Source organism: Adiantum capillus-veneris, chromosome 2 (genome assembly GCF_014529385.1).
Source record: "Adiantum capillus-veneris isolate H3 chromosome 2, ASM1452938v2, whole genome shotgun sequence".
NCBI classification, from domain to species: Eukaryota; Viridiplantae; Streptophyta; class Polypodiopsida; order Polypodiales; family Pteridaceae; genus Adiantum; species Adiantum capillus-veneris.
In genome coordinates, this window is record NC_140932.1 from 79,309,076 (window position 1) to 79,334,411 (window position 25,336).

The following is a 25,336-nucleotide window of genomic DNA, read 5'->3' on the forward strand; positions in this document are numbered from 1 at the left end:
ATTTTAATATTATTATTTTTTCCATTATACACACATAATCACAAATGGCATATATATTATGAAGGGCCCCAATTAAACAACAAATTGAAAGGCTCAAAAGGAAGTAAAAGAAATAAAGGGACTCATTGGCAAATTAAAACAAAAAAAATTTATGTTTTCATAGTAAAAGGTAGGTCTAATAGGCATAAGATATAATAAAATTTTAAAAAAATGGTGATTCTCATATTTTGTGAAGAAATTATATGTACTAGCTAAAAACAATAAAGGGACCCATTGCCAAATTAAAAGGTAGATCTAATAGGCATAGGATAGATTAAATTCTGACATTTTGTGAAAAAATTATATATATTAAAATTATAAAATAAAAAGATACATTTAAAATTTAAACAAAATAATATTTTAATGTTTTTCATGAAAAAATATAGATTTAATAATCATAGAAAATAATAATACAATTTAGTGACATGGAATTTCTGAAGTCTTTGAATGAAAGGACTCTTTATCAATTCCTCACATCATGGGATCAAACTCGCTCTTTCTACTCTCATTAGATTGAATCTTCGTAGATCCCCTTCAACTTAGCAATTCAAGCTTGACATGTCTCAAATCAGCACCACGCAGTGAGAGACCTCGACCTCACGACCTCACCAAGCGAGAGAGAAATCTTTGGGCTGAGCCACTCCACCTGCGAGCTATTCCCTGCGTTCAATGCGAGCACAAATATATATAAAAAAGACAATCTTCTTCTCCTAGCTTTGTGATGTGGCCTCTCCTGCCAACCCTCAAGTCACTCTTTAGTCTCCAACTAGCTGGTTGCCCACCATTTTTGACCTCCCTCTGACTTTGCTTGTTATTTCTTTCATTCAAAAAAGTGACGTCTCACTTATATTCTTACTAAAAGAATCAACCCAAAATCCTATGCACATATCCTATCCTTTATTTTCTAACTAGTATGTAACCTGCACGTTGCCGCGGCTAAAAAATGCATGTTTTCTATTCTTACAACTACAAAGGTGGAAAATAATATAGACTCTATTTTTCTAAATATATACACTCTTTTGCGTTTCAAAAAAAGCATTCACAACATCTCTCTATGGATTCTCAAAAAAACTTATACATGCAAGAGGCACCAAATATTCCTTTAATACCAAGCTTGGCAAGTTCTCACATGTTACGTAGGTTTAGTTGTAAACCTCTATCCCACAACGCTCGGCCTGAGCTTGAGGCTCATTTGTATATCTGTTGGTGACTATATAATACAATCACTCACAATTGTGAGTTTTGAAAGAAAAATGGATTTTCTAGCCCTTATTCAATGGATGTAGGAGTTCTTTATAGCTATTGAAGAGAGAGAGAGAGAGAGAGAGAGAGAGAGAAAGATTAATATTTATATTCTCCTCCCCCTCCTTCTCTTTGTTGAAGGAAGGAGGAGGAGAATATAAATATTAGATTCTCCTCCCCCTCCTTAGAATATAAATATTAATCTCTCTCTCTCTCTCTCTCTCTCTCTCTCTCTCTCTCTCTCTCTCTCTCTCTCTCTCCGCGTGCCCAAAAAAAACTTTAAATACTAAGTACCTTTATATTTTTTATGTTTTCCTACCTTCTAATTTATAATTTAGAGGTAGCGTTTCAAAATTTGTAGGTGACATTCCATTTTCTTCTAAATCTTTGCTTTCAAGTTATGAAGTCTCCAACATTTATGGTGTTTGTTGTACATTGCGCGCGCGCACAGACACACACACAAAATCTAATTTTCTAAGAAAAAAGAGAGCTACATAGAGCCTTCCAACTCCATGATGAAGGAGAATTTAACCTTAAATAGCTTCTCCAAGGATCTAGTGCACATCTTTGGCCAACATGGAAGACGATCATTTATGTGTACCACATCTGAGAGATGCAATTGGCCATGGACGCACAAAATATGTGTAGTGCCATCGCCAACCAATGAGCCATCTTGTGAGGAGTACCATCGCCACTTGGTTGCACTCACATTGAGCTCCTATGCTACAAATGGATGATTCCAAGCATTTAGAAGAGGTGAAAAGAAGCATAGCTCATGTTTTCTCATTGGATGACTAGCATCAGACTCGACATTCTTGAGTCCATGGGATTGGCCCCTAACTTGATTTAGGAAGATGAAGAATGGTTTATAGACATCCAAGCATGTTGTTGGGCCGCTAGCCTTCAAAGGATTAGCTCCATACCCATCCCACATTCAAACAACCAATAGATCAAGAAACCATTAATGTGTTAGCCATCATGCAAGGTCTAGATGAGGGAGAATTTGCCTCTTTACCATCATCATTAGATGCTAGATCAATGGACCTTCAACAAATGCTAGAAAAAGGGCTAGGTTCAGTGCAATCACACCTAGAAATGTATTTGAGTGTACGCTTACTATAATCATATGTAGATTTTCTAAGTTTTTTGAAAAAAATATTGTGTATTTGAGTGCTAGAAAAAAACCTAGGTTAAATGTGATCCCACCTGCAAAATAAAACCTGCAAATATAATAAATTTGCCTTTTAAATTTCTCATACGTAGGTTTTCCAAGTTTTTGGGAGAAAGTATTGTGTATTTGAGTGCTAAAAAAAACCTATGTTTATTGTAATTTGACCTACAAATTTTGAGATTAACCTCTAAATTCTAGATTTGAAGGTACGAACTCCTACAAAGTTTAGACAAATTTAGTGTAAAAACCATCAAATACAATAAATTTGCCTCTAAAATTTCTCATAGGTAGGTTTTTTAAATTTTTTAAAAAGCATTGTGTACCTGAGTGCTTGAAGAAAATCTAAGTTTAATGTAAATATAGTAAATTTGCCTAAAAGTGACCCTAAAGAGTAAGAACCCGAAGAATGGGGGTGCTAAGGGCCACACAAGTGCATTCCAAGAGGCTCATTTAAATATGGTGTACATGTTGACCAAAACATTTTGAACCAGGGTGGTTTTTTTAAAGAGCCCCTCAATAGCCATTTTAGTTTGCTTATGACAAATACTTGCATGATGCCACATGCCATTGAGATATATGGATACAAAAATTTATCCGAACACAAGCCCTCACCTTGCCTCATGTGAAAACTACTGAGAGCTTCCTTACCCTCACCCTTCTCCTTCCAGACATATGCGGCATCCTAAACTACAAACATTAATACCATCAAGAGCTTGTTGTGCATTTTTCAATACATGATCACACTTAGTGTACATGTTGAGTAAAGCATCTTCAACCATAATCTGTTTTTTGGGCTTCTCCAAGAGACCTTGATAGGAATCTCATCATGAATTCTTTCATTCATGTCAACTTCTTAAATGTTGGCATTGGATAATATTAACATACCTTCAAGGTGCAAGCCAATGTTGACATCATTTAGGCTATTTAATAAGCATAAAAAAGCTAGTTGTGTTGGCATGTGAAGCGGGTGACTTGGATGTAAGTTTCTAGGAAGGGAAACTATGAGTGATCACTTCTCAAGTTCCTTAGTGATAGCCCAAAGATTGACACCGACAAAACACACTCTAGAGGGATCCACAAGGTAGAGAGCTTGAGGAGTTGCGAGTTTTGTTGGTGAGTTAAAAATCAGAGAGCACGCATTCAATCATCATCATGCATGCAAATTGAGAAAATTAAACTTGAAAACCTTCAAAGATAGTAACTTTTCTTCTAAAATTTCTCATACAGAATCATTTTTTGTAGGATTGACCCTTGATGGAACCTTTGAACCCTATGGGGTAAGCATTGTAGCAGGCTAGAGTGTAGGTCGACCCCCCTGGATCACTATCATCCTGTTGGTTGAGGATAGCTCAAACTGTAGTGCCGAGCCCGTGAGAGTGGACCAAGCAGCTGCCCCCCAAGTGTACTGTCGTGCTATGAAAAAAGCTGGCATCAGTCGAAGGACACGAAGCCAAACCTACTGTGCCATAGGACAGTCCCAAAGATAGTGACGCTGACTCTCCACAGGATGGCCCCAAGTTGCACATGCTGCCGAGAGACCACTATGTACAAGCCAGCTCCCCACTGCTGTAGCTCTGTGCAATCAGCCAACACTGGAACAAAGTGACTCGCCGCGGCTATCTGGCGTCCCACAATCTCCCCCAAAAAGCTAACAAGAACTCAGCTGTGAGACCCTCCTCCTGCCAATGAGGTGCTGCAGGAGGACGAGCCTCTCTCCGTGCTGCTAGTATGTGACGTCCCAGTAGAGTAGTGTACTGAAAGAAAGGGACATCTGGATGGTCGGCTGAGGCGAAAGGGTCCCGCCAAAACCACTCTCCAGGATCCCACTGCACTCGTGCTAGTGGAAAACTCTCGCAAGTCCACAGCCTCCAATGGCCAGTCTCAAGAGCTGCTAGGTCAAGATCTATGACACAGGTCCTCTCACAGGTGCCCACAACTCGGATCCTCTGTAAGAGGCACTCTGCAACCTATGGGGCCTCAATTGAAACTCGGTGTAAACGATCCTCACCCTGTAGCTCGAAAAACAGGGAAGGTACAGTCTCTGAACAAGCCCGAACTGTGATGTGGACCTCTAGTCACGTGAAGGCCCCCATCCATCTCGGCGCTGCTGACTCGAGAGGTGTGAGCCACTCAGCTGGTACTACCTTTGTGATGTCCTGACACATGCTCTGCGCCCCTCTCATGCCCTGTAACTGTCGCTGGATATGTTGAAGCTCCTCAGACAAGCCTGAGAATTATAACCATTCACCTAAGGTGCGTGCTAGGCCCTCTGCCATGGAACCCCAAGAAACATGAGGCCTACTACCAACCAAGTGGCCTCTCTGAGTACTAACCATGGGGTTCCAAACAAGGGCCTGTCCGCAGACCCTAGGTTGGTGTTGCTCGAGGCCTCTCCTCCAGGAGCGGAGCAGACTCACAGCAAAACAGTCGTCGAGTCTCTTGCCCAGGCCAACTCTGCGCATCTATTTAAAAATCCATTTGGTCGAAGGTCTCCAAGGGCCTCCAGCCTGAGGCACTCTAGCACTAAGCCGCTGAAGCAAAAACTCCTTCCAAGGCTCCTCCCCTGGAAGCAATCCTCTGACAATAAACTCCCCAAGAAGGGCTCTGCTCTACTGTGCTGGGTCTATGATCCCCAACCCCCCCTGAGAACAAGGAAGAGTGATGACTTGCCATGCCACTTTGGCCCGAGCTGTCTGAGTGTCGCGTCCTGAACAAAGGAAGTTCCTGATCAGCCTCTCTACCTGGCTGATGTTGGAACTTGAAATGATCCAACAAGATGCCACATAGTAGCCAACAACACCTGGTTCGCCACTACAACTCTGTCAGCCAGAGAAAGTCGTGCGGAGCTCCAATGTAACAGCTTCCTCCTAATGGGCAAGAGGAGGGGAGCAATCTGCTACTCAGGAGACAAGTCCAAACCAACCTGACAGCCCAAGTATCGAATTGCAGTCCCCTGAGGGAATCCATTTGAAACCCTCACCTGGCAGCCAATCGGGCGTAGGAGAACTACCAACCAAGAAAGCCACTGTCTTTCTCCAGTTGATTCGTATGCCGGATGCACAACAAAAGGTCTCAAGAGCCAACTCATACCTGTGAAGGTTGGCCTCCTGGACCTCCAAGTACAAAGCTAAGTCGTTTGCAAACTAAGCATCCGGTAGCTCGTCACCCCGAATTGGGAGCGCTAAGCCACGTAGACCAACCTGCTGTGAAACCAAAAATCTGCTCATCGCCTCAGCATAGAACAGAAAGAGGAAGGGGATCAAGCAGAAGTTGAGCAACTTGATGAGATCTTGATATCTGAGCAGGTTTTGGCACATAAGGATAGAAAAGTTAAGGGAAAAGTTACACTACGGTATTTGGTGAAGTTCAGGAACTATCCACCTGTGGATGCAAAGTGGATGGAAGAGTAAGAATTGCCAGAGTCACCGAATGTATTTCAACTTTACCTTGAGGCCTTTGGATTACAACCTACGTATGCCCCAACCCAACGTGTCGGAAAGAGGGGTAATAAGGAGCTAGCACATCAAATGTACACACGGATTCAGTGCAATAGAATTTGACATTGTTCTACAAATGCTAAAGGTATTATGTTCACTTCTATTGTAGATGAAATGACAAAAGTATGAAGGTCTGATTATGTCATTTGTATCTATGTTTCATGACCTTTCCTATAGATACATGTGATGATAAAAGGGTGCTAATCACACTAAATCGTCTAAGGCATGTATATTTGGCATGCAATCGAGGACGTTTGCGATTTCAAGAGGGGGTATGTGACGAGGCTGTGGCAACAACTAACCTTAGTTGTTGGTTTCTTTCCCTTGATTTTTATTTGATTTTTGGGATCCTCTTTTTGAAGTCACAAATGGCCGGACATTGTGTGGCCAGTGTAAAACGGTCGACGACCGAGAGTTTCACCTGCAATTGGGAAGAGCAGGTTGCCACGAGATGGTCGGGCCAGTCGACACTGGAATCCAAACAGTAAAAGGGTGTCTAGGCCTAGTTCAAAGTCATTTAGGCCCCTCGCTACACGTTATGAGTCGGTGGGTACTAGGAAATTAACTCAAAAGAGGCAAACTGAACACATTGTGTTACTAGATTGTGACAACCACTATATATATTTGTTGGTTTCTTTCCCTTGATTTTTATTTAATTTTTGGGAGCCTCTTGTTAAAATCACAAATACCCGAACATTGCATGGCCAGTGTGAAACGGCCGTTGGCTGAGAGTCTCACCTGCAGAAGTAAGGAAGAGCAAGTCGCCACGAAATGGTTGGGCAGTTAGTAGTGAAATCCGAGCAGTAAAAGGTTGGTTAGGCTCAATTCAAAGTCATTTAGGCCCCTCGGTAGGACTTTTAAGTTGGTGGGTACTAGGAATTTAAACGAAAGGGAGTCAAATGGACACTTGGCAGTAGGGGAAGCTATATGCAGGCCAACACACTTTCCAGAAGCCTCATCCAAGAGGGGACGCCCATTCTTGAGTGGGCGCTAATTTTTGGACTTCATAAGTGTGCTACACAGTGTGTGTGAGTAGTGGGTGCAGGTGACAGCTTTAGTGGAAAGCTTGCCTTCTCCCTTCCTCTATGTAGCGCGATGATTTCTCTCGTGTATCTCTCTCCCCCCTTTGCACATATGGTAATGCCCCACTAGTTGGGCTTCTAAAATGACCATGTACAGTTCTGGGTTTTTTATGCACGTTTGTCAAGGCAAGAGCCTTCTGTTCAGGAATCGGATTAGCTAATTGCCAATCCCCTTCAGGTACGCACAGTGTGAATGCGAAAACGGAGAGTTTTCTCGCGTGAAAACTCGTCCAATTTACAGGGAAACTATCCCATTGCGTGCGGGAGCTTCTGACACACGTAGACGTGTTTGCTCTGCTCAAAATGATGCGAAACAGAAAATAACAGCCTGCTGTGTTTTTCTGCAGGTTTAGGGTTTTGCACCTAAACTACAAGGTAATGCCAGGGGAGCCTCAAGAATTCCGTGGGTGCTACAAGACAATCTAGAGAGATTTCCTGCGAGAAATCTCATCTAATTCAAAGGGCAAGTGACCCTAGAGGTGCGGGAGCTCGAGGGCTACCCACATAAGTGATCGGCACGCAAAACAGAGAATTACAGCTTGTTGCTGTATTTTTTGCAAATTTAGGGTTTTGGATAGTTTTGATGCCTACAAGTCCAGGAGCTTCGGGGAAGCTAGGGAATCACCCAATAAGTGTTTTTCCGCAAATTGGAAGCCAAAAACAGAGATTTCAGCGTGCTGTAATTTCTTGTCAGGTTTTGTAAAGTGCTGTAAAGTGCGTGGAAAGTCACTGTCTACTTGGGATTTTTGTCGTGGAGACTTTTATTGTGGTTATGCTACCGAAATCGGGTTAGAGTAGGGGAATTTCAGCCCGATAAAAGTGGAACAGCTTGTAGAAGTTTACAGGTTTTTCTCAAGTCCAATAAGAATAAAGAAATACTGAAAGGGCCGCCAATCTTTGGGGCCAACGCGCTGTCAGTCTGCTTGGAAGCACTCTAGCGGCCAGTGTTTTGTTTGAAGTGTAATTTTCACACACAGGCTTATTCGTGAAGTTCCTTTGTGTCATAAAGTTTATAAAGAGTAAAGAATCGAGTGAAACCTAAAGTCTATAGCCCTACGGCCGGTTTCACATGGCAGTAGGAGAGCAACCTGCAGGCCACACACACTCTCCAGAAGCCTCATCCATGAGGGGCCACCCAAAACAAATACCAATGTTACCTCATACCATCGGGAGAAAAATTGCATTCCATCTTTCTTTTGCTACCATACAACATGCGAGGTAGTGGGTTCCGGGTGGGTAGAGTACCAGCAAGGCTAAGTGAATACCAAGTCCAGAGGCCCGGAAATTTTTTTGCTCTAATACCATTGTGAAGAATACGCTTGCTATATGTGTTTATTCATGATTGTACGTAAATAAAAACTAAACTAGAAGTAGAGATGAGAGTCTCAAGAGACTAAATGTGGGTTGATCAATTGATTGAATCTGCTAGAATAGGTTCTTTATATAGGAATTGAAAGGACACACGTGAAAAGACATGACCATTGGTCAAGAGACACAAATTTAGATCAAATGCTGTCGATGTAGAGTCATGAGTAGAGACGCAGCCATTTGTTGAAGAGGCATATCCACTCACTGAACAGATGTGACCTTTGAGCGAAGAGAGGCATCCGTTGGAGAATCGGGGGTCTCGAATCTGGTGCATCTTCATGTCTACATTAGAAACAAGCAAGAGAGGTGATACTAGCTTCAAGAACATGTCACAATCGTCATAGAAGCTCTCTACCTCGGGCTGCGATATGAAGGTGCTCTTTGTTCCTACTCTTAGCTTAGCGATGCTTTTTGTTTCACCTTTAACTCTTGTAAAAAAATAGCCACTTTTGTGGCTTTAAGACGCTTCTGTAAAAAATTAATTCAGCAGATATTTAGATGTCTAAACAAAAAACCCTCTCAGGAAAATATGCCCGACACATAGTATGAGTTGATAAAAAATGTCGAGAAAAGTGACTTTATTCCATCTAGGTAATCTGTGACAAAGGAGCGGAGTGTTGAAAAGCTGACAAACTGCTGAAAATTTCAGGAGAAATACAGCAAGAGAAAGACCTTATTTAATTTTGTTCATTTGCATCTTCAGTCAGTATCTTTCTCTTTTGACAGACCATTGGATTACCGGGCTATTCAACAGCCAATAGAGGCACATACAAACATTCTATTCTCTTCAGGCACCTCAGGTAGTTTGATCTGCTGGATTCCTAACTCAAGAGCTCTGTTATTCTATATTGCCCCAGTTTTATTTGAAGCCATGTGGGGCATTTGACAGGGGAACCAAAAGCTGTGCCTTATTCTCACTTGCAGCCTGTAAGACTTGGTGCTGAAGCATGGGCACATCTAGACGTAAGGGCTGGAGATGTATTTATATGGCCAACAAATCTTGGATGGATGGTCGGACCAATGTTAGTGTATGCAGGTATTTTTAATGGCTCACCTCTTGGCAGAGGGTTCTGTGAATTTGTACAGGTTGGCATTGTTGCTTAGTAGGCTGCATTGTGTAATTATAAATCATTCATCTAGGAGAAGTGGAAAGATTCTCTAATTTGGTTTTTTTTTTGTGTATAGGATTCCGGTGCTACAATTATAGGTACAGTTCCATCGATTGTTAAGTCTTGGAGAAAAAGCAGCTGCATTGATGGTCTTGACTGGTGAAAAATCAGGTGACAACTCTTATACAAAAGCTGCTGTTGGGGTCACTGCAAAATCAATCCTAGATGATACTGAGTTCATATTAAGGGGCTTCAGCTGCACAAAGTTCCTTTATTGGTCTTGTTTCCTAGAAGAAGAGTCTTCATGTATGTTAGGCACATTCAATCTCTGAATAAATGGCGAGGCAAACCCCATCATGTCCTCTTGACGCAATCATGAATTTCTTGTGCCAGGTTGATGAGCTCTACTGGTGAGGCATCCAATGTGGACGATGACTTGTGGCTTAGTGCACGGGCATTCTACAAGCCAGTACTAGAGGCTTGTGGTGGTACGGAACTGGCGGCAGCGTTTCTTTGTGGTTGCTTGTTGCAGCCACAAGCTCTGGCAGCCATGAGCACCCCGAGTATGACCACCACTGTTGTCATCTTAGATGAGCAACAAGTGCCATATGTAAGTCAAAGCATCAAGATAGCCTCAATGCAACCTATGCTTTTTCATTAAGGTCAGCGAAGTCACGTAGAGACATGGTGCGCTACTCTTCAGATATATAACTTTATCCCTTCCTTGAACCAAATCTAATGATGCAAATTATAACACAATTTTGAATTGAGTATAGAAGAACCAAACACATAATCTTTATTTATTATGGAAATTGTGACTTGAAACATTAGAGTATTACTGAAAACTGGTTACATATACAGCTCTTAAACAGACATTGAATTGTTACCTGATTGTGAGAAAGGTCCGTAGACCAACGGTAGGACCTGAAAAAAAAAAGAAAGACAGAAATAGCAACGTCTCTTAAAGGCCAGAATGGTCCACGAGATCAGTGTGAGATTTACCCTTGGCAGTTCTCTAAGGATGACTATCTCATTGACAGAGATTCTCATGCTTGGGAGGAGATCCTTCATTTCCCGCAGGAGTGATATGAATTCGTGCATCGGTGGTGACAGGATTGCCTAAGCTGATCTCATGAAGAATGATTTTGTTCATGTTTTGGAGAGAGGCTTCCAGGCAGTACTCATCGGGCTTTTACGCAACTCATTTGAATGTTGGGCATGGAATTGAATACAGTCTTATCCATTGCCTCAGAGTAGTCGTTGTTTACGAAGGGGCCTCTCACTGTGGGCATAGCTCATGCGAAGGAGGAGATCGGGTCCTTTGCTCACGGGGTTGTGACACCTCATATGAGTTGAGCTCTATTGGCTGCTTTCTCAGAGAGAGGCATGATGCACTGGTTGTGATTGATGCAACATCTTGCCTAGGAGAGGATGGTCTTACTTGCTAGTTCATTGTGGATTAGCGAATTAGGGGAAACAAGAACAAGGATACCTCTGTAGCCGAGTTTCCCAAGAGGGCTCAAGAGTAAACACGTCAGCTTAGCACCACAAAGTACACTAAAAAAACTTCGAACAACCCTCACCACAAAAGCTTTTGGTCCCTTGGGAATTTACAATTGGATACCCACCCAAAAGACCACCACCACAATAGCTAGGAACACCTATCCTTGGCAAGGAATTACGACTCACGCTAGCCAATGCACTTAAGGGAAAATCTTCCTCACCCACAATTCAACATATAAATACCACAAGAACCATAAGATATCCCTCAATTTCCATACATATATTCAAAATACCTGTTGCACACAAATCGGGCAGAATCTAGGCTTCTTTGCCTTTTTTTTGCCCTGTCTGAAGCTTTGCTTTTTGCTTCGCTTTTTGCCTTTATATACATATATTTTGGCTCAAATAAAGAACAAACCCCTAAAGTCAAAAGATTCTTTTGGAATATTCTCTTCCCCCCCTCCTTCGCAGCCCCTCTGCCCTCCTACTCTGCACCGCCTCCACCTGTGCAGCACTACCCTGCCCTGTACCCTGCATCCTTCCGTCCCGTCCTGAGACACCTGCCCTACACCCCTGTCGACCTCCCTCATTTCCCCTTGACCCACCTCGTCCTCTCTGGGCTGCCCCTTCTACAGCCACCTCCCCTCTCTGTGCGCCTGCCTTTCCCCCCCCGCCCCCCCCCCCCCCCCCGGGCCTCGTCACCGCATGCCCCTATGTTTTCATACCTCTCCTGAGCTCGCCCTCCTGCCGCTGCTTGTCTCTGACAGGCACTTCGGAAGGCTGTTTGTAGCGCAGAGAGAGAGAGAGAGAGAGAAAATGAAATGTAATATTAACGTTCTCAATAGGCCAAAATAAGGGAAAATCTTCCTCACCCACAATTCAACATACAAAGACCACAAGAACCATAAGATATCCCTCAATTTTCATACATATACTCAAAATACCTGTTGCACACAAACCGGGCAGAATCTGGGTTTCTTTTTCTTGCCCTTTCCGAAGCTTTGCTTTTTGCTTCTCTTTTATCCTTTATATACATATATTGGCTCAAATAAAGAACAAACCCCTAAAGTGAAAAGATTCTTCCGGAATAGTCTCTCCCCCCCTCCTTCGCAGCCCCTCTGCCCTCCTACTCTGCACCTCCTCCTCCTGTGCAGCACTACCCTGCCATGTACCCTACCTCCTTCCGTCCCGTCCTGAGACACCTGCCCTGCACCCCTGTCGACCTCCCTCATTTCCCCTTGACCCACCTCGTCCTCTCTAGGCTGCCCCTTTTGCAGCCACCTCCCCTCTCTCTGTCCCCCTGCCTCCCCCCCCCCCCCCCCCCCCCCCCCCCGCCTCGTCACCGCATGCCCCTATGTTTTCGTACCTCTCCCGAGCTCGCCCTCCTGCCCGCTGCTTGCAGCGCAGAGAGAGAGAGAGAGAGAGAGAGAGAGAGAGAGAGAGAGAGAGAGAGAGAGAGAGAGAGAGAGAGAGAGAGAGAGAGAGAGACCTACGAGACCGAAAGGTTACATGTGGTGAATCTAATACCAGGCCTGGGTACAAAAAGTACAAATAACTGAAAAGAAAATAGTGGGTAGGGGTGGGGTGAAAGCTGATACAAAGGGTGAGTTGATACAATGGAGCTCTCTGACAGTCGAGGCATCATATACATATACATCAGTATCCGGGACGGCTCCTATGTTGCGCCAGTACCTCTGTCACAATCTGCATCGATATCCAGAGGGCCCCCTCGTCCGTAGGCGACGGAACCGCCCCAACTCTTATCGCCCGATCAAGCAGTATGCCTCTGGTGTTGTTATATTGTGGGGGCTGCTCGAACTCCTCTGTCTGTGAGACTGAAAGAAATCTGTAATCTTCCGTTGTCTCGCTGGATCTCTCTCATTGTGCCCCTCTTCAAGAGGTCCTCTCTGTGTTTGCGAATCTCCAGTAAGTATAATCCAAGGCATCTCTGATCCTGGTATCTCATGACTTTAGAAAGTGGCCCAAAACCCTCTCTGAATAGACAGGGAAAGGGGCCTCGTATCTCATAGTATATTGGGCAGTGACATATGTAATGTAGTTGTGTCTCTGGCTCTATTTGGCACACCTGACAAATCCTGGACTCAGCGGGTACTCCTCTAAATCTGCCTGTCTCGATCTCTAGCTGATGTGAGGATGTGCGTATCTGACCAATAGCACATCGTATCCCATGGGATAGATGAGTATCCATGTATCCTGGTCTAATCACAAAACCATCCTCCGTGAGTTGGAGAAGATGCTCTCTATAGAAAGTAATCTTCGTACCTAGCTCATGTGTAGGCTGTATCCATGTCCTCTTCGTATCTAGCCGAATCAAGTTTTGTCTGATGAGCCTGGTAATCTCTACCCTTGTGAGGGAGATGGAGGGTGCATCCAGAGAGTACTGAAATGGGGGTAACCGGTCCACACTAAAGCCATGTAACCGAAACCAAGATGCCATCTCTGCATACCAACATGATCCATCTCCCTGTAATGCAAGCTGTCACGAAGACTCTAGTGCTAATCGAGCATATCTGTCTCTAGGGAGAGCCCAAGTGCTATGCATAAATGAAACCCATCGAGTGAGTGCCTCCACTACCAATGGAGGAGCAGCGAGCTCTGCCCTAACAATGTCATGTGGTACTAAGGCCTTGGCCTTAATCATCCAAGAAATCATAGACACCAAGGGCTTCTCCATACATCTCCATCCATCAGTACTGCCAGCTCTGTTATGATGATCAACTGAGGGGCCCCATATCTCCACTCCGTACAGCATGGCCGAAGTGACCAAAGTGTCAAAGAGCCAAAGCTTTGTCCGAGGTTCTTGGAACTGAACCTGCGAACATATCTCCCCAATGCTGCATAGGCTCTGGTCAATCGCGTATCTGCTACACGCCTCAGGGAAAATACTGGACCACTGACCAAGATAAGTGTATGTATCTGCATACTCCACAGTCTCTCGACCATATGTAAAAGTGGGGGAGGACCTCCTTTCCCACTGCGCCGTGGTGTTAAACACCATTACCTTGGTCTTACCAAGGTTCACAGACAGTCCACTGTCTCGTGCAAATACATGCAATGGATCAAAATGACGTTGCATCCCCTCTAGAGAATCGGAGATCAGCACAATATCATCAGCATATAATAGCAACGGAATCCATGTCCTTGCAAGTTGAGCACCTCTATCACCCTCTGTATGTACATAATCTGAAAACTCATCTACATATATCTCAAAGAGAGTCGGAGATAGGGAACAACCCTGCTTCACCCCAATGGTGGAATGAACCATGTCGGACATGCCCTGAGTAGTGCGTACCTGTCCTACCACTGTCCTGTATAAAGCTAAGATCCCCCAAATCAGCTCTGTGGGTAGCCCCATGTCTTGCAATCTACGTATGAGTCTGGCTCGTAGCACTATATCAAAGGTTGCGGAAATCCACAAAGCTACAATATATCCTCTTGCCATGGTGTTTACCCTCCTCAATAATGGCTATGAGTGTCAGAATCTGGCCAAGAGTGGAGAAACCTCTCCTAAACCCCGCCTGTCCTGCTACCTATACACCCTCTCTCTCTTCCCATCCACTCAACTCATGCTCAAGAATTGATGCATATAGCCTAGCCAAAGTGTGACCAACCATGATGGTTCGGATTCTTCCTAGGAAGCATAGAATTTCCCGACTTGAAGATAGGCACAATAGTGGACATACTCCAAGTCTCAGGGAAACCCTCATACATGGCTCTATTAAACATCATAGCAAGAGGCTTTGCAAGCATATCACTGGCATGGATAAAGTGCTTTGCTACCAAACCATCATGATCCTGTGCTCTTCCTGTCTTCATCTTGTCAATGGCTTTCCTTACCCTCTCAGCAGAAAAGAAAGTACATGTTTCTGGGCATGCCTATGGAGGGTCAGGCAAATGTGGCTGCCCCGATGCTGTATAGAGAGGGAGAGAGAGAGAGCATCTTCAAGAAATTCCATCTGTAATTGGGCTTTTTTTGAAATTGACCACATACAATTACCCTAAAGCTTCCATACAATCAGCAGTGTAGGAAAAAGATTCTATCTAGAAGAGCAAAACTCACATTGGGCCTTCAAACCTTTGCAATCTCTATATCAAATGTGCTGATTATCACAAAATTCAACGCCATGCACATCTATGTGCAAAATCCAGTTCAACAGGGAGGGTGTCCCGGCAACGCTACATGTAGAGGAGGCAAGCTATGTGCCAAACACAGCTGAGAGAGAATGGGAGTGTCCCAACGACCCAAACTTGAAAGAACCTGCAAATGATAATAAGCCACCGCCCTCCTTGCTTGAGTTGAGAACTCACTTATATACAAGTGCCCAACACAAAACTTTCAACTGAAAATGCTAAAGCTAGTCCACTAGCTTGCATAGTTTGGATGACTTGCCTTGTAATACCACTTCAAGTATTATATACGCTGCACATAGATCACAATAGAAGATTGAAGTTGAAATAGAGGGCTTGCTATAGATAATCCATCAGGGGGATGGATTGCATACTCCCTTGTTGCAGGGGTTGCAGTGTTGTTTTGATTCTGGACAAATGCCTTCCTTGCTTACACCTAGGCTCATTCAAGTGGAATGGGTTACCTTGAGGGGACATTGGATCGATGTGGTCTCTTTCCATATAGATTCGTGGTCTCTCAATGCTATATAGGTTTGATAGTAGTGCAGTCCGAGTTGGGGGTTTGTTGGGTGCTCTTTTCCATTGTTGTGCTTTGTTTGACAAGGCTGCCCCTTTGCTCCTCTCTTCTTTGTCGAGGCCATGTCTTCTTACTTGTGTGGCCATCTTCTGAAAGGTCGTCACTTGTGGATCATGTTTGCCAAAGAAGCCGTCAAGGTCCAACAAGGCCTAGCTACTCAAGCAAACTCCTTGAGATCAAGTCCATCATCCCTCTGCATATGCCAAGATCAAACCTGTAGGTACAATCCAATACAATATGCCAAACTCCATACAAACTCAGAAGAGCACATATACTCTTACTGTTGTAACTTGCTTCCTTATAATCTTCACCAAAGCTGTCCTTTTCACTTGTGCTGAAGAGAATATACCCACACAACTGTAATCAATATCAAATATACAACATATCATGTCACAAGACGGGCACCACGTGCCAATAGAAAAGAACAGATTAATCAGACTTTTAGCACTTCAATAACAGCTGAACTGAAAGAGAGAGACGACTTGTTTTCCAAATATGTTGTAATCGTGGACGATTACTCTCTTTCAAGAAGGGGAGATGTCATAAACTGTTGGCATGTCAAAGCCCTGAAAAATGGATCCAACTTACAGATGCCGGTCGAGGGGCCTAAACCCTAAGAAGAACAAGTAACAAAAGAAGAAGTCCTACCAACTTATGGGGACCCCGTCCAATGGGGCCCCAAGTGACATAAAGGATTAAAATAAAGCAGGACCCACAAAGAAAGACTTGCGCCAAAAACTGATGATGTGGCAGATTTCCGAAAATTACGTTGACATTGCTGACGTGGTAGGCTGTACGGATTTCCGTGTTTTGCGTTGACTATTGACATGGTAGTTGTACGGAATTCTGTGATTTACGTTGGCAGCTTTTTGGCATTGCTTTTGGACCAGAAGCTTTTGAGTTTGAAGGCTTTTCATGTAAACTGTTTTTCATAGGGCCTTCAAATATGTGCTAAGGGCTCATTCTCTGGCATGCTTCCTAGAGAAGGTGCAGAATCTGGAGTATCGGCTTGTACTGTGTTGATGCAGTATAAAGAAATACCAAAAGGGGCACCAAGGTTTGGGGCTAATACTCTCTGGGGTGGAATTCCGTCACTTTGTGTCGCGTGTCGTCTCTCTCTTTCAGTTCAGTTGTTATTGAAGTGATAAAAGTCTGTTTAATCTGTCCTTTTCTATTGGCATGTGGTGCCCGTCTTGTGACATATCACCAACAGCGTAAAGGAACCGCCTAGGGGACCTATAACCTGCCCACAAAGATTGAAATGGGCTGCCCCAAGGTTGGAGCTCTCCAAAGGAAAGTATGGGAGAGATCTCCAAATGTTGTTGGCTGTGGAAGTAGGAACTAGATGTCCCCACTGATGCAAGCGCTAGCAGCAGGAGCAGGTAGCGCCGGCTGTTTTGCAAGCTACGAGAGAGAGAGAGAGAGAGAGAGAGAGAGAGAGAGAGAGAGAGAGAGAGAGAGAGAGAGAGAGAGAGAGAGAGAGAGAGAGAGAGAGAGAGAGAGAGAGAGAGAGAGAGAGAGATCTAAGCAAGTTTTTCGTCGTGTGCTATATGGCACACTTTTCCATGCTATGTTTTTATTATATTGAAGGTACAGATATAAGGGTCACTTAATGGGGTATAAAGCCCAATGTGGTCGCCCAGGTAAGTGGGCGGGCCGCCAGGTATGTACACATGTTCTTTTGTAAAAACCTAATAAGAACTCATTATGCTCTACACATTACAGTAGAGCGAGTTCACCATATCGTCGTGCTCTTCTTCTCGCACTCTCTCTCGCGTCGCACTTCTGCTCGTACTCCTTCAACTGGTATCAGAGCTCAGATCGAGGCTCGGGGCAGCACTGCAGGAGGCTAGAGTCACCAGCTCAGATTGGAGTGAAATTCGACAGGCAAAGACACAGCCCCAAATCTTGTGGGCAAGCTCGAAGGGCTTGGTGCTGTCAGAATTTCATTCTGAGGTCATCTTGGCCATCGTTCGGCTTCGACAAAGGTCTGCGCAAGCCATTTTCGACTATGTGGTCTCGGCGGGTGCAGATCAGACTCTGCAAATTTGGGGTTTTCAGCCTACGACTGCAGGTGCTGAGGATATCGACACTCCCAGAGTGTTGATTTGTGGCTGTCTACACATCGAAGGACGGCTCACAGTTCTTGGAGGCGTGTCACATACGACATGGGTGCACCTACACACAGACTGTAGGCGTCATCCACTAGTTCATCAGGTAGCTTGTGTTTGCTGCTTGATATTCCAGATTTCATCCTGACATTGCAGGTACTTCCACATGGGATGTATTGTTAGAGATGATGTATGTCTGTTGAGGGTTTGCTGGCTGTGAGTCACGCAGCAAACAACCGTCGCAGCGGTTACAGCATACAGTGGGAAATTTGTGGATGTATGACTTTGTGGGAAGTCTATGTACTGTCAGATTTACTGCAGCCTTTGTTGAGGGTCGAGTGAGGTTTTATTGAGCTGGGGGATTCTCGAATGTTGAGATCCTTTTGGTGATACAGGTCTTGGAGCGATCCCTCGAGCACCCTTAGATAGGCAGCTAGGATGTATTGACTGTGAGTTAGACAGTTGGGATTGCATCTTTGCTTTATTGCCGTTGAGGCATTGTCGCAGTCTGTGCTTACAGGACAGTGACAGGACAGTGAGAGACAGTACAGGTGCAGGACAAGTTTACCCGCAGCTTACAGTGTCAGAGAAACAGTGTTTTTTTTTTTTGAGCTGTTTTTTTGGTCTGTTTTTGAGTACACCAGAGCCATTTTACAAAGGAGACTCTGCCAAAATTTCTGCAGAATCTAAAGCTTTCTTGGTTCATTTGACAGGTTGATATTGGTTTAGAGGTCAATTTACAGGGGAAACTCTGTCGAATTTTTCCCAGGAAAGTAAACTACTGTGAAGCGTAGTTATGGCTGGATCACAGGACACTGCTCTTTACAATATCAAGAAGCTGGATGGAACCAATTTCCCATTGTGGAAGAAGCAGATTTGGCACGTGTTGGTACAAAAGAAGCAGATAAAACCTATAAAGCTCAAGGGGATAAAACCAGAAGATATGGACGAAGATGAATGGAGCGAAATGGATGAATTGGCACTTTCTACCATTATGCTGACTTTGGCAGAAAGCGTTTACTTCAATGTAGCAGACGAGATGTCGGCTTATCAAGCATGGTTAAAGCTGAGTGATCTTTATGAGAAGCAGAGTGCAGCTTCACAGGTATACTGGCTTAAGAAGCTTGTTGACTTGAAGATGAAAGAAGGGACACCTATGTCCAATCATCTGAATGAATTCAACACAATCTACAGTCAGTTGTCAGCTCAAGGTTCAAGTTTGATGAACCTGTTAGAGCTATGTTCCTGTTGATCACATTGCCGGAAAGTTGGGACACTTTTCGCACAGCTTTGAGTAATTCTGCACCTCCAGATGGTTTGAACATAGCAGGTGTAGAAGGAAGTCTGCTTACTGAAGAAACCAATAGAAAGACAATGGACAAAGGCAAAGGAACAGCCTTAGTTGTCAAGGGAAGGACCAAAGAAAAGTACAAAGGTGGAAAGAGGAATCAGTCTCGTAGCAAGTCCCGCAGTGCTAAAGGCAAGAGTGACATAGAATGCTACCATTGTGGCAAGAAGGGTCACATGAAAAGAGACTGCAGAGAATGGAAAGCAGAAAAAGGCAAAGAGAAAGCTGAAGACCATGGTGAGAAGAAAAGTCCTCAGTGAAGATTCAAGAAATAAATGTGACAAACACTGTTGCAGAGGATGACAGTCTAGTGTCAGGAGACATCTACTTCTTGAAGAATACAATGGACTCAGCTCTTCTTACAGCATCTGATGGAAATGCACTGAGTGACTGGATTATAGACTCAGGGGCATCACTTCATGTGTCTCCAAACAAGGAGTGGTTTACCTCTTATGTGACCACTAAAGATCATGTTCGGCTAGGCAATGGGCAGACATGTGAGATCTTAGGTGTTGGAGATGTTCAATTGAAGTTTCAGAATGGCTCTTCTTTCAGCTGAAGAATGTGAGACATGTTCCCGCAATTACAAAGAGCTTGATCAACACAGGTTTACTTGATGATGCTGGCTACGTCACCACTTTTGGACAGAACATGTGGAAGATATCCAAGGGTTCTATGACAGTAGCACATGGAGTAAAGTCTGGAGGACTTTACATGATTTATGTATCAAATGTCTCTAAAAATGTAATCAATGTAACCGAGCAGCCGAACGTTTCTTTGTGGCATAGCCGGTTAGGACATATGTCCAAGAAGGGAATGGAAATCTTGTCTCGTTCTGGTTATTTGCCTGGCTTTTCATTTAATGATTTTGAATTCTGTGAACATTGTCTGTATGGTAAGCAAACACAGCAGCCACATAAGCATAGAAGCAGTAGAAGAGATACACAGTTGGCACTTGTTCATAGTGATTTGTGTGGACCTATGCATAACCTATCTCTAGGGGGAGCTTCTTACTTTATGAATTTATAGATGATTACTCGAGGAAAGTATGGGTTTACTTTCTCAAGCACAAGGATGAAGCGTTTAGTGTTTTCAAAACGTTTGTGACACTTGTGGAGAATCAGAGTGGCAAGAAGCTTAAATGCTTACGCACCGACAATGGTGGAGAGTATGTTTCAAAGGCCTTTCAGGACTTTTGTGAGTCAAAAGGTATAAAACGTGAACTTACTGCTCCTTACAATCCTCCTCAAAATGGTGTTGCTAAGAGGATGAATAGGACCATACAAGAGAAGGTCAGAAGTATGTTGTCTAATGCACAGCTGCCAAATGGGTTTTGGACTGAAGCTGTATCAACAGCTGTTCATCTTGTAAATAGATCTCCTAGCAAGGTTTTGCAGAAGGATTCAGTGCCAGAGATGGTATGGTCAGGCAAAATGCCCTCATACAAGCATCTCAGAGTCTTTGGCTGTGAGGCATAAACTCACGTTCCAAAGGAATTTAGGAACAAACTTGAGCCAAAGAGTAGAAAGTGCATCCTTCTAGGCTATGGTAATTCTGGTGAGATGGGGTACAGACTTTGGGATCCCGAATCCAGAAAGGTTGTCCGCAGTAATGATGTTCACTTTAATGAATCCAAATATCATTCTAAACCAGAGAGGGTTGAGGAGATTAGAAGAGTTGTCTTCCAAGAAGATGGACCTGCACGTGCAAGACAAAATGTCAGGGTCAAGAGGAGCAAGGACAGGATAGAGTGGAACCACAGGTTGTGGCTGAGCTTGAGCCACCTATTGTGCGTAGATCTGGACGTGTCACGCGACCTCCTGATAAGTTTGTTGCATCTATGAACTATGTCATGTTGACTGATTGCAATGAGCCCTCATGTTACAAGGAAGCAGTGCAAATGAAGGACTCCGGGAATTGGCAATTGGCCATGCAGTCAGAGATGACAGCTCTGCATAAAAACAAGACATGGAAGCTAGTTAAATTACCATAGGGCAAAAAGGCTCTACCTTGTAAATGGGTTTACAGGTATAAGATCACCGCTCATGATAGTCAGCCAAAGTACAAAGCAAGGCTTGTTGCCAAGGGCTTTAAGCAAGAACAAGGCATTGACTTTGATGAAGTCTTCTCTCCGGTGGTCAAGATGACTACATTGAGATGCTTTCTTGCATTGGTTGCCATATTAGATTTGGTGTTGCACCAAATGGATGTCAAGACAGAGTTCTTGCATGGTGATTTAGATGTGGAAATTTACATGCAGCAGCCAGAAGGGTTTGTTGAGAAGGCAAGGAAGATTGGGTATGCCAGTTGTTAAAGAGTCTTTATGGCTTAAAACAATCACCGAGGGCATGGTACCATAAATTCCACAAGTTTATGCTTTCTCAAGGCTACAAACGTAGTGAGTTCGATCACTGTCTATATACAAAGAAGGCTAAGGATGGTAGTTGGCTTATCCTTATTTTGTATGTGGATGACATGTTGATTGCTGGCAAGCACTTGGAAGAAATTTCAGCTTTGAAGTCAAAGATGGAAAAATCGTTTGACATGAAAGACATGGGTGAGGCAAGTCATATACTTGGTATGCGCATTGAGAGAGACAGATCAAAGAAGTTGATTTGGTTATCTCAAACAGAGTATATTGACAAGGTTTTGCAACGTTTCAATATGGAGAAGGGAAAGGCACTGAGTGTTCCATTGCCACCATATGTGAAACTTAGCAAACAAGATTGTCCTGTGTCTGAGGAAGAACAAGCTGAAATGGATAAGATTCCATATGCGTCTGCAGTGGGTAGTTTGATGTATGCAATGATTGCTACTCGCCCAGACATTGCATTTGCAGTGGGAGTAGTAAGTCGATACATGTCAAACCCAGGCAAGAAACATTGGGAGGCAGTGAAAGGAATATTGAGGTACGTGAAAGCTACAAAGAGTATGCGTATATGCTATGGGAGTCAGGAGCTAAGTGTAAAGGGTTTTACAGACTCAGATTATGCAGGTGACTTAGACAACCGAAGGTCTACGTCAGGGTATGTCTTTACATTGGCTGGTGGAGCAGTATCATGGCGTTCTAGATTACAAGATTGTGTTACTCACTCTACTACAGAGGCTGAATATGTTGCAGTATCAGAGGCATGCAAAGAATCAATTTGGCTTAATCGACTAGTAACAGATTTGGGAATCAAAGAAGAGATGCCTGTGTTATATTGTGATAGTCAAAGTGCTATACAATTGGCTCGCAATCCAGTTTATCACTCAAAGACAAAGCATGTGGATGTGAAGTATCATTTCATCAGGGAAATGCTCGAGGATAAGCAACTTCAGCTTGTCAAAGTTCACACCACAAAAAATCCTGCTGATCTACTTACAAAAGGACTTCCCTCAGAGAGCTTTGCGCATTTTCGCAAGCAGTTAGGTGTAGGGTAGTACATCACTTCTCTACATCTCTTGTATATTAGCTTGTATAGTAGCTTCTCTCACACTTAAAGTACCACATTGGACTTTAAGTGGGAGGTTGTTGGGGTATAAAGCCCAATGTGGTCGCCCAGGTAAGTGGGCGGGCCGCCAGGTATGTACACATGTTCTTTTGTAAAAACCTAATAAGAACTCACTATGCTCTACACATTACAGTAGAGCGAGTTCACCGTATCGTCGTGCTCTTCTTCTCGCACCCTCTCTCACGTCGCACTTCCACTCGTACTCCTTCATCACTTAAGTGACCCTAGAGGTGGTTCACACCCAAAGTATAAGAATGTATAAAAACTATACAAGAGGGTGACCAAAGGGCTTTTAGACCCAACAACCTCCCACTTAAAGGCTGGATGTGGTACCTTTAAGTAATTCCCACTAAGTGAAAGAAATGCTGATGTTGTGTCTTTGCAAGACACTTAGTGAGAACATCTGCGGGGTTATCCTATGTTTTGACCTTTGTCAAGGTGACAAGGACATCATCCAGTACCTGGCGTATAAAATGGTACGCATATCAATGTGTTTGGTACGAGCATGGAACATGGCACTCTTAGCCAGGCATACAACACTCTGACTTTCACAACCAAGCACTGGAGCATGAGCTGGAAGACGAAAAGTCCTCACAAGACGACCAAGCCAAAAGGCTTCTTTTAAAGCCTCTGTGACTAAAATATACTCAACCTCTGTAGTGCTCAACGCAACATTCTTTTGCAATCTTGAACACCAAGAAATAGCTCCACCAGCCAATGTAAAGACATAACCACTGGTAGATTTTTGAGTGTCAAGATCACCTACCATGTCTGAATCACAGAATCCCCGTACATATATTGTACCCTTTCCATAACATATGCATGTGTCTTGTGTACCTTTCAAGTACCTGAAAATGCTCTTCATTGCCTCCCAATGTGGTTTGCCAGGGTTAGACATAAACCTGCTAACAACTCCCATTGCATAAGCAATATCCGATTGTGTAGAAACCATGGCATACATCAAAGACCCACAAGCTGATGCATAGGAATACTTTTCATAGCATGGACAGCTGCACCATCTCTTGGGTAATCATGCTTGCTAAGCTTTGTGTGTGGAGGTAACGGCACACCAAGAGGCTTAGCATTAGCCATATTAAACCTCTCAAGCACTTTTTTGATGTACTTGTCTTGAGAAAGGAATAAAAGGCGCTTCTTTCTCTCCCTTGCAATGCGCATACCCAAAATATGTGCAGCTGTAGCCAAATCTTTCATAGAGAAATCTGAACTTAACTCCTTTTTCGAAGCATTCAAAGTTTCCTTATGCTTGCCTGCAATCAACATATCATCCACATATAGGACTAGCACAATAAGACTACAATTAGGATCCTTTTTAGTGTAAAGATAGTGATTTGGATGGCTGTGTTTGAACCTTACTGCTGCGCATCGTAAGCATGTGTGGAATAGAGAGAGAATTACTGACTAGGATGCTCAAGAAGAGAGAGAGAGAGAGAGAGCTCACGCATCTCTGTGCCCTGCTCGCACCCCCCTTGCACCTGCCTCCCCCAGTGGCGCCAGTGCCATCCGTAACCCTGCTTCCCCAACCTCCGCCTCTACTCGATCCGTCAACCCTACCTGCTCGTCCCATGAGAGATCAGCCCACCCCCTTCGTGTCCCAGCTTGAGAGAGCGGCACCCTCATCCCTCTCCCTCTCTCGGCCAACTGCAGGAAGCGTGTGTCGGCTTCCTTCAACGCATGGAAGCTGCCTGTGAAGTAGAAAGAGACATTACAATTAATTGGGGGGGTGGCAAGAAGGCTTGCAATCGGCAACTCCACGCATGGGCGACAGACAGTCGGTTCTCCACCTAGTCCGGAGGACGTGCGAGAAGAGAGAGAGAGAGAGAGAGAGAGAGAGAGAGAGAGAGAGAGAGAGAGAGAGAGAGAGAGAGAGAGAGAGAACTGTGGAGGCGAAGAGCTTGACACACACACACACACACACGCGTGTGGAGGGAGAGAGAGCGAGAGTGAGAGAGAGAGATCCAAGCATCTCGGAAAGATTCTTCTCCTCCCGAGTTTTTCAAAGTTGACCATACTTGGTTTCTTCAATTATGTGCTGAGTGGGAAATAGTTTAAACTAACTGTGCTTTCACGTTCATATAGAGCAATCATCTTCTTTCATGTAGACCCAACAACCTCCCACTTAAAGGCTGGATGTGGTACCTTTAAGTAATTCCCACTAAGTGAAAGAAATGCTGATGTTGTGTCTTTGCAAGACACTTAGTGAGAACATCTGCGGGGTTATCCTATGTTTTGACCTTTGTCAAGGTGACAAGGACATCATCCAGTACCTGGCGTATAAAATGGTACGCATATCAATGTGTTTGGTACGAGCATGGAACATGGCACTCTTAGCCAGGCATACAACACTCTGACTTTCACAACCAAGCACTGGAGCATGAGCTGGAAGACGAAAAGTCCTCACAAGACGACCAAGCCAAAAGGCTTCTTTTAAAGCCTCTGTGACTAAAATATACTCAACCTCTGTAGTGCTCAACGCAACATTCTTTTGCAATCTTGAACACCAAGAAATAGCTCCACCAGCCAATGTAAAGACATAACCATTGGTAGATTTTTGAGTGTCAAGATCACCTACCATGTCTGAATCACAGAATCCCCGTACATATATTGTACCCTTTCCATAACATATGC

At 43.9% G+C, this 25,336-nt stretch overlaps 2 protein-coding genes across 6 annotated transcripts; one reads left to right on the top strand and one right to left on the bottom strand.

Moving 5' to 3' along the window:
- Window positions 1–354: 354 nt before the first annotated feature.
- LOC147463045 (uncharacterized) lies at window positions 355–11,114 on the bottom strand. 5 transcript variants are annotated; one of them, XR_015184826.1, is made up of 4 exons: window positions 10,511–11,112; window positions 10,396–10,432; window positions 8,755–8,867; window positions 8,420–8,664 (listed from the first exon to the last, which is right to left on the bottom strand). XR_015184826.1 is itself a non-coding variant. In XM_086486759.1 (3 exons), the coding sequence occupies exons 1-3, from the start codon at window positions 10,607–10,609 to the stop codon at window positions 608–610; spliced, it is 228 nt and encodes a 75-aa protein (XP_086342885.1). In that variant the 5' UTR covers window positions 10,610–11,111; the 3' UTR covers window positions 355–607. The 5 variants fall into 5 exon arrangements, 2 of the variants coding, with proteins under 2 accessions (XP_086342885.1, XP_086342878.1); XR_015184825.1 differs by having other exon boundaries at window positions 8,420–8,681; window positions 10,511–11,111; XM_086486759.1 differs by lacking the exons at window positions 8,420–8,664; window positions 8,755–8,867 and adding an exon at window positions 355–699 and having other exon boundaries at window positions 10,511–11,111.
- Window positions 8,768–10,432, top strand: LOC147463046 (putative CoA ligase CCL12). The gene is made up of 5 exons (XM_086482990.1): window positions 8,768–8,773; window positions 9,049–9,199; window positions 9,289–9,485; window positions 9,585–9,667; window positions 9,902–10,432. The coding sequence occupies exons 1-5, from the start codon at window positions 8,768–8,770 to the stop codon at window positions 10,167–10,169; spliced, it is 705 nt and encodes a 234-aa protein (XP_086339116.1). The 3' UTR covers window positions 10,170–10,432.
- Window positions 11,115–25,336: the final 14,222 nt, after the last annotated feature.

Coding starts and splice junctions, on each gene's coding strand:
- LOC147463045 (XM_086486752.1), bottom strand. CDS start 10,609: ATGCACGAATTCATATCACTCCTGCGGGAAATGAAGGATCTCCTCCCA. Junction 10,433..10,510: donor TCCTTAGAGAACTGCCAAGG/GTAAATCTCACA, acceptor TTTTTTTTTCAG/GTCCTACCGTTGGTCTACGG. Junction 8,682..10,395: donor CGGACCTTTCTCACAATCAG/GTAACAATTCAA, acceptor TTTCTAATGTAG/ACATGAAGATGCACCAGATT.
- LOC147463046 (XM_086482990.1), top strand. Junction 9,200..9,288: donor ATTCTCTTCAGGCACCTCAG/GTAGTTTGATCT, acceptor GGCATTTGACAG/GGGAACCAAAAGCTGTGCCT. Junction 9,486..9,584: donor GGTTCTGTGAATTTGTACAG/GTTGGCATTGTT, acceptor TTTTGTGTATAG/GATTCCGGTGCTACAATTAT.